The 12,495-nt window shown below is 53.2% G+C and overlaps 1 protein-coding gene across 3 annotated transcripts in view; it reads right to left on the bottom strand.

Annotated features, from left to right (window-relative positions):
• Positions 1 to 8,733, bottom strand: part of Atp2a3 (ATPase sarcoplasmic/endoplasmic reticulum Ca2+ transporting 3) — a 31,570-nt gene extending 22,837 nt beyond the window's left edge. For 2 of the 3 annotated variants that reach the window (XM_063268465.1, XM_039085272.2), the window contains exons 1-2: positions 8,538 to 8,733; positions 7,543 to 8,190 (exon numbers count right to left, since the gene is read on the bottom strand). In XM_063268465.1, the coding sequence (XP_063124535.1) occupies positions 7,543 to 8,190; positions 8,538 to 8,577 (688 nt within the window). In that variant the 5' untranslated portion in view covers positions 8,578 to 8,733. 3 annotated transcript variants of the gene reach the window in all.
• Positions 8,734 to 12,495: the final 3,762 nt, after the last annotated feature.

Here is a 12,495-nt window from a genome sequence, read left to right as displayed (position 1 = left end):
TTTCTAAACACCAAGGAATCAGCCATGTTCAGATCCTTCTTGGGGTCCCTCTTGGGACCCCATGCCAGACAAACTCAGGAAAGATGGCCTTCACATGTCTAGTCCCTTACAGCACTGTGACAAATACTTTCCAAACACCAGTAGCACCTGCCTCAGTTTACCAGCCAAACTTCTTTGAAATGTTTATTTTTAATTTTTATTTTATGTGTTTATGTATAAGAGTGTTACAAGTGCACCAAGTCCATGCCTGGTACCCAAGGGGGCCAGAAGAGGGTGTCAGAGTCCCTGGAACTAGAGTTACAGACAGTTGCGTGCTTAGAACCGAACCTGGATCCTCTGCAAGAGCAGCCAGTGTTTTTAACTGCTGAGTCACCTTTCCACGCCACCACCAAACTTCTTTATCACCTACAATTCTTAAAACTGGAAAATTACCAGCTGTAAAATTACTGGCTGGCTGCTTTAGGTAACTGGGAACGTAAACTCCCCAACAGTGTCCCACAGGGGCATTGGAAGTGCCCTTTTCACATATATAAGGACAGAGGATCGGAGTGGGCAAGAAGCTGAAGAGAAGTTCCTTGCACGGTAAGGCTGTGTCTGTGTGGACTGTGCAGGTGGCAGGGGCTGGACCCCAGGGCTAGGGCTCTGAGAGACTCCCACGTGATCAGTCGTTCTGAACTCTGACTCCCTCAGTCCTTGGCAACTGAAAGGTTAGAAGCCTCAGCAGCAGCACCCGGAATACAGATTCTGAGGCTCCCATTCTCTCCTTTCCGTTTCCTGACCACGGCGCAGTTCCTCACATCTGTCCACATGTTCTTGGCCCACAGACTTTTTTTCCTGTGGGAACTCTTCCCAGACCGTGCACAGGGGAGGTTTAGGGTCTGCACCTCTCAGCTGAACCAGGGACAGCAGCCACTGGCCCTCAGGGATCCAAGAGGGAAACATATAACCTAAAAATACACTTTCTAGCATTTTCTCTAAAGTCCTATTTTAGGCAATGGCTGACATTTTCCACAGAAAATGTAATCTCCAGTGTGCTGCATTGAGATTAAAATCAAACAGACTTTCCCTTCTGATCTATTTAACTGAAGCAAAAAGGAAAGGCAGGGGAGGTCCAGGCCCAGTTTCTGGGCCAGTTCTTCAATGGAGCAGAGTCCCTTAGAGGTCATCTTAGCCATGCCCCTGCATCAAACAAAGCAGTGCCCACCCCACAGCACACAGCAGCAGCTTCTACCCAGGAGTCTCTCACCTTACTAAGGCTCATGGCCGAGAGAAGGGTTGTCAGTCTAACCTGACTTCCTCCTGCTGTTGCTCTAGTCTTTTGCTGTGAGGCAAGCCCCTGCCCTCAACCCCGCCCCTGCCCCAGGATGCCATGCTCCTTGTGACATACAGGCAGGATCAGGCCTGGGGGTGGGACACACGTCACAGGCACATGCACCAGTTCTAGTCTTCAGGTTGCATTCTGCCTGCCCCAGAGGGGTTTCTCTGGTTCCCCTATTCTACTTGTCCACCTGGGACGACTTCGTGGTCACAGAACTGGGACCTCCCCTCTGTTTGCCCGATGCACAGTGACCCACTCCACATACTTCTGTGCCACACACACCCCCTCAAAGCCACATTGTAACTGTGCATTCCTCAGCCCCTGAGAGTTTCCAAAAAAAGGATGTGTGTTAGCTCCCAGTTGACAGACTGGTTTTTGGTGCAAGACTCTCTGGCGGTCACTGTCCCATTGATGATTCTGTGAAGGTGGACGGAGTCTCTGTCCATTCTGGAACAGCAGTTGCTAGTCAGATGTGGACATCGAGCTCTGGGAACATGGCTAGTGTGGGTGAGGGTGACATTTCTAACTTTATTGACTTAATTCACTTAAACTGGAGGTCAGTACTCCACTCATGCTGTCCATGGGCAGGATACTGATCCTCCACTATAGTGGGGGTAACCCACGAATCAAGGTGTGGGATAATCACTCAGCTTGAGCAGATACTAATGCTAGTCCTGCTTCACAGCACCTGAGCACAGAGAGGTTGAGTCGCGACTTCGTGGTCACAGAACTGGGAGTATCGGGATATTTCTACACCAGGCCATCTGACCCTCAACCTCTGCTCCCGTCCTCCTGTGGTAACTCCTAGGCAGTCCTGCCTTCTTCTCCCTGGTCCCTTAACTGCTCAGTCAAGGCCACCTGAAAGACCTTGGGATCCTGCATATCTATCTACCTGGATACCCCTTTCCTTTGTAGCGAGCTCAGATCCATCTGCCCAAATCACCTAGTCCCGGAGGATCTGCTCTCCTCACAGGTAGGGTTCTGGGGGCCACCACATCCTACCCATTCAAGTCTGGTCTGCTTCAAACAGTGAATTCCACTAAAACCCTGAAGGACCCGATTCCCTCTTTCACATCAGGGTCACAGAAGAAGCCCATGTCTGGAAGAGTCCCCATAGAGGAGAAAGATGGTGGCTCTCCTACTTATCCCCAGCTGACCCTGAGGACTGCCAGGCCTGCCTTGGCTCAGACCTTCTATTTGCAAATACGAGGATGCCTGTCCTGCCCCCCGCGGTGCTGACAGCTACACAGAACAAAGATGGTGACTTGGTAGGATCCTATCCCCACTCTATCCCTGAGTCTCATACAAAGAGATTCAGAACATGGAATCTGCTCTGTAGGGCATGAGTTCAAATCCTGCTCTAGTTCATGTTATGCCAAGGCCACTGGCAAGCCCCGTGGGCGGTGCCTCCCACCGAAGTTTCCCCATCTGCACAAAGGTTGGCTGCCTCTTGAGGCTGACTGAAGTCCGAGTGACTGGCCAAAGACTCCTGAGCAGGACACAGCGCAGTCACCAGACATCAACACACTGAGTTACCCAAAGGTCGCCCAACAGCAGTATTCCGTCAATGCAAAGTCTCCAGTACCCAGAACAGCGCCTGGCGCACAGCACGGAGCCCCGCCTCCAGGAGCTTCGGAACCTAAGAGCAGCCTCTGAGGCTCTCCTGACCTTCCCTGCTTGTCCTTCCAGAGTCGCCCCTGTCTTAGATGTTTGTTTCTCTACAACTAAGCCAGAGGCCCTACGAGGGCCCCCACCTTCTGTTTCCCTCCATACACCTTTCTTGTCGCCTCAAGACTCTAGGGAGCCAGGGGGTCTCTCACCCCACCCTTGCCAGTACACCACTCTCTGACCAGGAGTTAGCACTGGGCTTCTAGCCACCCTGGCAGGCTGAGTTGCTCCTGGAGCCACACTGTGCCGCCATCCCATCCCTACCCGCCCCCAGGGCCATTGTTTATTTAGTTGCTTAGGCCAGGGCGTGGGCCTACAGTCCATACCCAGGAGCTATGGAGCAGAGGGTGCAGAGCCCGGTACACCACTAGGCTGCCCCCGACTCCCCCACCCTACTCTCCACGCAACACCTGCTCCTCTAATTTCCCCCTCCAACTCCTTCCTTCTCTCAACATTGAAAACTGGAATTTCAGCTTCTAAATGTCAGTTCCAGCTGGGAGAGGAGGGCGGGCACTCAGTAAGGTCTTCCTCCAAGGCAAATTTACAGAGCAATTAAATTGTCACTTGCAGAGGCAGGGTGAGGTTCTAGCTAGGCAGGACCCGCCCAACCCACCTGGCTCTGTCCTGTCTCCAGGGTCCACCTAGAGTGGACAGCCTAGCCTGGCTCTGAGGGGCACCTGTGAGAGGCCCAGGGGGAGATGGCCCCTGTGCTATAGAGGGGTACCCCAGCCTACTCAGAGCTGGTGGTGAAGGGCTTGTCAACACCTCTGTGTCTTGTCATATCACGAGGCAGACCCCACCCTGCTCAGGGTACACAGAGGTGAGAGGTCCCATTGGGGCAGGACTGACACTGTAGTTTGGCAGCCCTCAGGATATATAACAACTAGGGTGACATCTAAAATGGCTGCAGGCAATATAGCACCTAGCAGAGGCAGTTCCAATACGGAGAGGCACTTAGGAGATGGGGATGGGAGTGGGGGGCGGGTCATACCTGTGCTATGCTGAAGACACTGGGACCCAGAAGGGGCAAGTATGCTAGAAGCCAGACAGAGCATGAGGCCACACATGCCCTGTCCTCATTATCTTGTTCCTGGGGGTCATGCATGTAGGCTTCCAGTTCTGGTGACAACTAGGGCCTGGGCTGAAGGCAGAAAACAAGGTCACAGCCAGCCGAGGCACTGTTGAGTCCTTCTGGGATTTTGCCTGACCCAACATCCTTAGCTCTCCAGGGTCCTCAGGGGTGGATGTTTGTGTCAGGATGAGCCTAGCACCATCTAGCCTCTGGCCTTGGCCTATGAATGCTAGGAACGTACAGATGTCAGGTGGCATCTCAGGGCAGCTCAGCCACAGCCCCTAAAGTACAAGCACTCCTGTTTTGCTCACCAGTTCCATTAGGAGCTTGTCTTGGAATGCCACTCACAGTGGTGACATGATATGGGGATAAAAGGCTCCTTGTAGTGCCACAAAGGCCACAACCATCCAGTAGCCCTGGGAAATAGGGTGAAGAAACTGCAGCCAGCCGTGCTGAGATCCTGTGAGGCTACAAGGAAGCTCAGAGGAGCTCTAGGCAAGAGGACCAGCACAGCAAGGCTAAGTCCTTTGCTGTAAAACAAAGATAAACAAAACAAAAAAACAAAAAACCCTGGATCTTAGTCCTACCCTCCACAGACCCCTGTGTGTATCCATGGGGAGATCTTACTGCCTCCTTTTTGAATTCTTTTATTTAAAAAATAAAATAAAATAAACTTTGGGTTAGGGATGTAGCTCAGTGGTTAGAAAGCTTGCCTGGGATGTGCAAGGGCCTGGGTCAATCCTGAGCACAGGTAAAAACAAAAACGTCAATCAAACTGAGCTTGGTGGCATGAGACTATATACTCAGCACTTGGGAGGCTGAAGCAGAAAGTTCCAGGGTCGCAGGGCTACTGAGGCTGGAGTATTTCAGTGTGTGTTGGACCTTCTGGCTGTTTGCTTCCACCCAGCTTTGAGATCTTCTATCAGGGAAGGGAGGGGGAGTTGGGAGGGAGAGATTCCCCAGTCCCCCTCACCATTTCTCCACCCCAGGCAGAATTTGCAAACTTGGAGGACTTAAGCAAATGACTTCCTTGTGGTTTCTAGCATTAACGACCTTGCAGGTGCATGGCCGCCTAGGGTAGGGGGAACACTAGTCCCTGGGGTGTCCCCTTTGCCTGCACACCCTGCCCATTCTATCACCCAGTTTCTGGCCTAGAGCTCAGCCCACCTCCTGGCTATAGGGCAGGATGACTGTAAGTGACCTCACTAAGCATAAAGAACCCTGACATGGGTTTTACCATCACCTCACAACAAGGAAGCCACGTCAGAGTGTCCAAGCGGCTTGCTTAAGACTGAGTAGACTTGTGGTGCTCACCCCTATTTGCTGCACTCCAGAGGCTGAGCAGAGACTGGAGGACACCCAAGCTTCCCCCTCCCAACCAACCCCAATCCTAACACAGAGGCAGAGAGCAGGAGGCAGGGAGAGAGAGGCAGCTGGTTCCCCTCTGCTCACCTGACAACTTCCAGAGCCCTGGACAGCTTCCTGAGGAACAAGCTAGTGGGATGGGAGGGACCCGGAGGCCAGAGGCCCGAAGGAAGCAGGGATAGCTGCGGCCCACACAACCCCAACACCTAGCACAGGTGCCAGAGGACAGAAACCACGACTGCCCAATACAGACAGGAAAAACTAAAGAGAGGCCCCAGGACCAACTCCACCACCAACTGTGACCTTGGCAAGACACTTATGCTTCTAGTGTCTTATTATCCTCCGTGAAATGGGACAAAAAGTCCGTAGAGCTCTGGGAAGAAGGGAATTGGTGAGAAGTGAGGACTGTTCCTGGCACGAAGCAGTTACTCAGTGAGGTCAGAGCTTTTGCTTCCAACACCATCAACGCAGAGGCACCTGAAACACCCCTGCCAGTGTTTTCTGCCCGTCCCATCACACACGCCAAGCCAGCATCCTCTCGAGCCATCACACGCATGCCTACACACCTGAGATTCCCTCACCAGACGATACTGCATGGCATAAGGGGGTCAGGAGCCCCCTCTCTCCGGGTTATCTCCTCTTCTGGACCAATGAAGGCATGAGCCAGAAAAGCGAGTGAACTAGGCCAGAGCCCTCCAGGGACAGACTCTGTGTGACCTGGGACAGAACTAAAGGCTGAGCCTCCAACTTCACCACAGTAACATCAAATAGCAGACCCCAGGCCTACCTTCCTGCTACCCCTGTCTTCCTTCAGCAAAGGGCACCCTCACTGCCAAGTCATTAATGGGGATATTAAATAATATTTATCTCCTAGTTCCTCCCACAGCTCAACTAAATATAGCAACTAATTTTTTTTGAGAAAGGATTTCTGCTCCAGAAAGATAATATTTACATAAGAGGTGGTTTTCATAAACCAATACAAACCCAAAGCATCCTTTCTGACAGTTCTTCCTACTTTCCCAGCCTGAGCAGAGAGACACCCGGACCAGAGCATGGTTCCCTCTAGTGCCTGGCAACTCTCAAAGGGTGAGAGGCTCTCCAAAAAGATAGCAGTCTGGAGTGGGTGGGATCTCCTCCTCTCCCTCCCTCCTTCCCTTCCTCCCTCCCTCCCTCCCTCCTTCCCTCCCTCCTTCCCTTCCTCCCTCCCTCCTTCCCTCCTTCTCTCCCTTCCTCCCTCCCTCCCTCCCTCCTTCCCTCCCTCCCTCCCACCCTGCCTCCCTCCTTCCCTCCCTCCCTCCCACCCTGCCTCCCTCCATCCCCTCCCTCTCACTCAAGCTTACAGGTGCTGTGGCCCTGGGCCAGGAGTGACAGGTCCTGCTGAGGAAGACATTACAGGGGACCTTTGTATGTCCACCCCCCAAGTTCTTAACAATGTGTGGGCCACATCTAGACGGTATCTACTGGCACTGGCAAGACTGTGGGCAGAAAGGAGAATCCCATGCTCCTTTGAGGGAGGGAAGGAAGCCATCTCTTTCAGTAAACCGAAAGAGTACATGGGCTCCCTCCGTCCCGGAGATGGGGCAGGTACCACTCTAGAACACCTGCTGGGAAAAAGACTCCTCAGGGACCTGCCCCTCCAAGAAGGTGGGTCTTTGCCCCAGCAGTTCAAACCCACATCAACTCCTGCCAGCCACATCCGCTTGGGGTTGCAGAAAGAGGAAGACCTGGCTCTGGGGTTAAGAGCACCAAAGCTGACAGCTGACAAGCTGCACCTTCTCAAGCGCCTTAGTGAACCTTCCGGGGAGACATCGGAGCCCCCTGATAGGCTGAGCCCCGGAGTCGCTGGCTAGAGGGCCTCAGAGTCTGCACCTGCAGAGTGTCCTCGGAGCGCACAGCAGGTGCGGGCATCCAGTGAGGCTCTCGGATAAAATGGGCGAAGGCTTGCAGGAGTGCATCGTGACAGGACAGGAGTGGAGAGCGGGATCCTGCCCCTGCGGAGGCCAGGAGGCCCCGCCAGGTGCCCCATGCTCATTTGCAGAGGCTTGCTGAGCCCCGGCTTCCTGCCCGAGTCAGGAGTGAGACAACCGCTCCCCACGCCAGGGCAAGGACCCACGCTCACCGTTGGGGCCGTATCGCTCCCGGGCGTCGGTCACCTGCTCCAGGGTCAAGCCGCCCTCGGCTGTCACCGAGAAGCGACGCAGCACGTCGGCAGCCGAGAGCAGGTGCGCCTCCTCCATGCTGCTTCCCCCGCCGGCCGCGACGTCCAGGCCGCTTCTCCTCCGGGCTACTGTGCAGAATGCTGCGAACTTGAGGCGGGGCGGCCGCCTTGGGAGGCCATGACCGCGCTGGGACCTTCCCCGACGGCAGTGGCTGTGGCAGTCCGGCCCGCGCCAGGATGCTGTGCCCGGGGCTCCGTCCTCTGGGCGGGGCGGCGCGGGACCCGCCCTGCACCCACACCTCTTCCGGCCGCACTCGCAGCCGCCGCCCCGCCTCGCCCCGCCGAGGGTGGGGGGACGAGTATGCTTCCCTCCTGTCCTACCAAACCCCCGTACCGAAGGTGCAACCAGGGAGTCTCGAACCCGGTCTGCAGAGCTGGGGAACGTACGGTGCCAATTCGCTGCCTCCCTGTGTCCTAGGAGCTCCGGGCGGGTGGGAGGTTTGCAAATTGCAGATGTCGGTTTGGTGGCACCCCACTTCCCAGCTCCACCTCTACATAGCAGGACCCCGAGTCTGTCGCGAAGTAGATGCTGTGCACTCCGGAGCGTCTCTAGCGGAAGAAACAACCTGATGCTTTCTTTCCTCGGTTGCTGAATGTGTGCGCTTTACACTTTCCTAAGGGTCCTGCGATGAGTGCCCACTCCTCATACACTCGCATCTCTAAGACCCTAAGAATGGTCCAGTGGGGAAGATTCCAGCGTCCCCCACAGATGAATGGTGCGGGCTGGGATTCAGAGAGATCCCCGGGGCAGGAGCGAGGCAGAGGGCTTCCGTGCCAGACTGGAGTGACCCTGACCCAGGGAGGAACAGGGACAGAGGGAACTTCCCTATATCAGCACTGCCAGAGAGTACCAAAGGGTTGCAGGCCTAAGGAGGTAGAAGGCAGAGACCACTCACCTTCCAAGAGGGGGAGCCAAGAGAGCAGCGAGAGCAGCATGATCTCATCTCTCCTCTGTTCTGGGCCTCAGTGCAGTCGCTGGACCACCAAGTCTGCCAGGATAATCCTACCGGTTTGCACCAGAGCCCCACAGCACCGTGCGCTCTGAAGCTTCCGGCCTGCCTGAGCATGGGCACCCCAGAGTCGGGTTTTTTCATCCTGTTTCCACCCTTCTATGCTTTCCAAATATTGACTGGTGAGGACAGGGACAGGATGGCCCTTTCAGTAGCTTTGGAAGGGCTGTCCAGACTTATGACATCAGCTGGGTCTCAGCTGTTGTAGGGATAAAGGAATGCTGTTTTTATGGCCGCATCTCCTTCCAACTGACATTTTAGTTGTTTACTTGGGATTTCTAAGACAAGGTCACATTATGTAGTACAGGCTTTCTTCAGATTCTTGGCAATCCTCCTGCCTCAGCTTCCAGGGTGCGGGGATTACAAGTGTATGATACCATTTTGAGCTTCAAGTTCAACATCTCCAGGTATCTTCCTCCAACCCTTTCCCTCTGACCAGGACAGGATACAGACTCTCCATTTGTAAGTTGTCAGGAAACTTAGTAGGACTCTGCTAGAGACAGAGCCACCCAGGGATACTTCCCCACTAGAGACCTCACTAGAGGAGATGTGGAGGTCTAGGAATTCAAGCAGCAGACACCTCTACATCCTCCCAAGTACACATATCCTGGGGGCTGATGATGGCTCCTCTGCCAACCTCAGGGGACATCAAGCTCTATTTTCTCCCATCTTTCCCATTCACAGCTGAGTTGGCTTTGGTAGAAGGCAGAGCCTCAGGCCTGATTGTTTGCTCTGGCAGCCCCACCCCTTTCTCCAGCCCACTCCACCCTGTCTTCAAACTCTATGGACAGAGCAAAACCGAGGTTCCTATCTGGCAGGTAAGTAAATATACCTGTCCGCATGCCCACCTGCTCAGCTGTCCTCAGGCTTCTGAGCACTCCTCCAAACTTGCCCAAGTCCCACACAGTCATTTCATACTCCCCGTCCATCACTGTTCCCAACTGTGTATGTCCCTGCCTGCACCTAGACTGACAGTTCGAGGCTAGGGTGGCATGGTCACAAGCAGGCTGTCCAAAGGGCATGTCTGTTCTTCCTACTTCCTCACAGCTCTAGGCCTAGCTAGCCCCAGAGCTTTTGAACTCTCCCACAGGGCAGATGGGGACAATTTGCCAGAGGACTCTCCCCCACCTGCCCGGCTGCCTCATGTGAGGAGCTGGGACAGCCAGAGGAGGCAGGTGTCCCTGGGAGGGTTTGGGTGTTGCAAGCTGTCACAAGCTGTTTGAATTAAATGCGGGAAACATCAATCTCATGTCTGGATGGAGACCCAGGCCAGCACAGCTGTATCATGGGGGCAGGAGATGGCAATCTGGAAGATAGATGGGAGTTGGGGGTGTTAGACACCATTCCTCGATCAGGCTGGCCTTTATCCTCAAGGCTTTAAAGAAATAAGAGACAGGATCAGATTTGCCTTCTAGAAAAATCTTCCATGGGGCTAATCCAGGGAAGTGATGGACAGGAGGGATAGGGAAAGAGTTTCTGGTTTCAGCTTGCTGGGTACGGGTCAGGCTGAGGAGAAGGGCAACAGGGTGAGGTAGAGAGAGATGGGTCACTGAAGACTAAGGGGGGTTAGGGGCCTGAGGTACTTCAGCGGTGTTAAAGACCACTTCTCTATTCGGGACTGGAGGTTTCCTGGGAGGCAGCCTAAGCCATTTTTACACATCCAAACACACACACACACACACACACACACACACACACACTACACACATATATATACACATTGACACACACACAGACACACACACCACATATACACACATACACACACACACCACACACATATACACCATACACACAGACACACATGACACACACACACCCCACACACATACACACCACACACACACACATACCACACACCACATACGCGCACATACACACACACACCACACACACATACCACACACATACATACAGACAACACACACACACACCCCACACACATACACACCACACACACACACTACACACACACTACACATACACACCACACACCACACACACACACATACCACACACCACATACACACACATACACACACACCACACATACATACCTCACACCACACACATACACACCACACACACACACACACACCACACACATACATACAGATAACACACACATAACACACACATAACACACACACATATATATACACATTGACACACACACAGACACACACACCACATATACACACATACACACACACCACACACATATACACCATACACACAGACACACATGCCACATACATACACACACCCCACACACACACACCACACACACACACACACACACCACACATACACACCTCACACCACACACATACACACCACACACACACACACACACCACACACATACAGACAACACACACACACACACACCACACACATACAGACAACACACACACACACACCACATACACACAGACACATACACACAGACACACCACATACACACACTGAGGGGAAGAGAAGTCCAGGTCCAACAACACAAAACGGTGAACTGAGCTAAGCAGATCCTCTGCCGACAGTGTAAGCCTTAGGCCAGAGCTCCATCCAGGAGGGGACCAGAGTTCATTAGGGTTTCAGACTCAGTGCTGTGTCTGGTGGAAGAGCAGGGGAGCTAGGGTAAGTCAAGAGCAGGAGAAGCAGTGAGCTAAGGTCCAGAGAGTGGGGAGGAGAGAGAGTAGGGAGGAAAGAGGGAGAGGAGGGAAGGGAGGGAGGGTGAGGGAGGGTGAGGGAGGGAGAGCGGGGGAGGGAGTTTCCACCCTGTTCATGGCGTCTGAGGTGATGTTCCTCTACAGATGTGCCTGTATTTGAACAAATTTCTGGGCATTTGTAGTTCTTTTCTGTTTTTGTTTGTTTGTTTGTTTGTTTGTTTGGTTTGGTTTGGTCTTTCAAGAAGTTTCTCTGTGTAGCCCAGGCTGTCCTGGAACTCACTCTGTACACCAGGCTGGCCTCAAACTCAGAGATCCACCTGCCTCTGTCTCCCAAGGACTGGGATTAAAGGCGTGTGTCACTCAACCTCCCCACCCCTCCCTTCTCTGCCCCATACCCCTAGCCTGGTTTGGATTTTGAGGCAAGGAGCTGTATAGAACTAGAAAGAAGTTCAGCTCCGAATCTTCTCAGCTGTGTGGCCTTGGGCTATGTGTTTCACACCTCCGAGCCTCACATTTGCTCAGTGTCAATTGTCACCTGCCACAACAAAGTCAGCCCAAGATAAATATGTCAAGGTTACAGTCTACAAAGGCTTACTTCTACGGGGTAGAGCATATAGTCAACTGAACGCTTGGCAGGGCCACCACACTAGCTCCATGGAGTCAGGGAGCGAGGAAGAGCATGGCCCCAGTCATAGGAGGCTTTCATGAACCAGTCCTGGGGAGCGATGATGTCATTTCCTCTTACACTCTGCAGGCTGTAGTTCAATCACATGGCCCCACCTGACTGAAAGGGGAGCTGGGACATGTAATATATCTAAGCTCAGAAAGAAGGAGGAGGAAGAGGAAGAGGAAAAGGTAATATTTTCAGCCACCCGTGGACATAATGGTCCGCTCCCAGGGTCCAGAAAATCGAACCACAAGCAGCGTCTGACTTCTTCAGTGATCATCTTGGGAACTTTCCCTTTCCCTCCCCACTCTTGGGATTCTCTAGATGATCCTGCTTCTGAGATCCAGAAGCCAGTGTATGACTTTCCCAGAAAATGAGACAGCATGTAGTTCTCTGGACACAAAGATATATTGACTCCGATTTTTATTAAAATACTGGAGAAATATTTTTATTCTGTCATCTACTCATGGCTGGTAGCCATCTTGTCACCTCAAGGATAACATTTGGGT

Source organism: Rattus norvegicus, chromosome 10 (assembly GCF_036323735.1).
Source record: "Rattus norvegicus strain BN/NHsdMcwi chromosome 10, GRCr8, whole genome shotgun sequence".
NCBI classification, from domain to species: Eukaryota; Metazoa; Chordata; class Mammalia; order Rodentia; family Muridae; genus Rattus; species Rattus norvegicus.
Note: the sequence above shows the minus strand (reverse complement) of the source record. Positions and strands in the feature narration are given on the sequence as shown.